The 1190-nt window shown below is 49.2% G+C and overlaps 1 protein-coding gene across 2 annotated transcripts in view; it reads right to left on the bottom strand.

Moving 5' to 3' along the window:
* The window catches only part of LOC101646554 (minichromosome maintenance complex binding protein), an 18914-nt gene extending 18059 nt beyond the window's left edge, over positions 1-855 (bottom strand). The window contains exons 1-2 of one of the 2 annotated variants that reach the window (XM_045291621.1): positions 780-838; positions 106-246 (exon numbers count right to left, since the gene is read on the bottom strand). In XM_045291621.1, the coding sequence (XP_045147556.1) occupies positions 106-180 (75 nt within the window). In that variant the 5' untranslated portion in view covers positions 181-246; positions 780-838. Of the gene's footprint in view, positions 1-105; positions 247-779 lie in introns of both variants that reach the window. The other variant, XM_045291622.1, reaches the window with a different exon arrangement.
* Positions 856-1190: the final 335 nt, after the last annotated feature.

Genomic DNA, 1190 nt, shown 5'->3' with positions numbered 1-1190 from the left:
CACACACACACACACACACACACACACACACACACACACACTCAATCAATCAATCAACGCAACAAAGGGAAAGCAGAGAGTTCTGGGGCAGGAAGCCAGGCATACCCTCGCGCCTGTGTTGCGGTTGACCGTTTCATACACTCCCATGTAAAACTCGGGGTCAAACATGTCCTGAATCATGCAGCGAAACTTCACGAAACTGTTAGGTCTCAAATAGTGAAGGGGAACTTCGTTCAATGAAGGGACCTTCAGAGAAAACCAACAAATCAAAAGATCACAACGCTGACTGGATATGCAGCTTACCTAGGGGGACCCTGCTGCTATTAAAAAACCAATGGCCAGCGGGGAAGGAAATGGCTCCAGGAGCCAGCGTTACAGTCATGTCTGCACAACTACACTTGACTACAATGTTATTTTCCTTCGGAAACACATTTCAGGTACCAGAAAGGCAGCTGCTTAGTGGAACTAATTGTTCAAATGAAGGGACCGAAACAAAAGTGACACAAGCTTTCATCACAGCTTTGTCCTTAGGAGGTGTGGCCTATACAGAGCTTGGAGCCAGCGCCCTGCAGAACCTTGGCCTTGGGGTGGACTGAAGGCCGCCACCAGCTGGATGTCCTGGCAGCACTGGTCACTTACTGCCGCCTAGTGGTGCTGGTACAGAAGTGGCTCACAACATCGCACGGCAAACCCACCCGTCTTCTAATGGGTGTTCCAGTAATGAATTAATGCCCTGCTCTCCAGGCTCCTGTAAGGTCCCAAACTAGCGATGAGCTTACCCATTTGGGAGCATTGTTCTCCTTCAGCTTTTCCTTAAAATACTCAATTACTTTCTTCTCCCAGTCTGGGTTGACTCCGTTTTGGGCTGAAAGAGAAACATCATAATAGGTTAGGTTCAGGTGTTTCAACTCGGGAACTTCGCTAGTTAAAGGGGAACTTGCTAATGAGAAAGGCCTCATGCCCTGCTTTGAAGCTGCCCAGAACAGACAAGTCACGGCAATGTTACGGACCAGACCACAGGCAAGAGGCCATAGGCCTCCAAGCCAGGGGGACAAAGGCCCCAGATGAGGCAGCGAGACCGAGCAGCAGAGGAGCATTGTGCAGCGAGTGTACTGCTTTATCCAAATGTTTCTAAACAAGTTAAAAAGAACAACCCGGAAACACTGCCACGTCCCTTTTCTAATGACTTC

This window comes from Echinops telfairi, unplaced genomic scaffold, assembly GCF_000313985.2.
Source record: "Echinops telfairi isolate 266 unplaced genomic scaffold, ASM31398v2 ScPeMD7_70;HRSCAF=299, whole genome shotgun sequence".
In the NCBI taxonomy this organism is placed as follows: Eukaryota; Metazoa; Chordata; class Mammalia; order Afrosoricida; family Tenrecidae; genus Echinops; species Echinops telfairi.
Note: the sequence above shows the minus strand (reverse complement) of the source record. Positions and strands in the feature narration are given on the sequence as shown.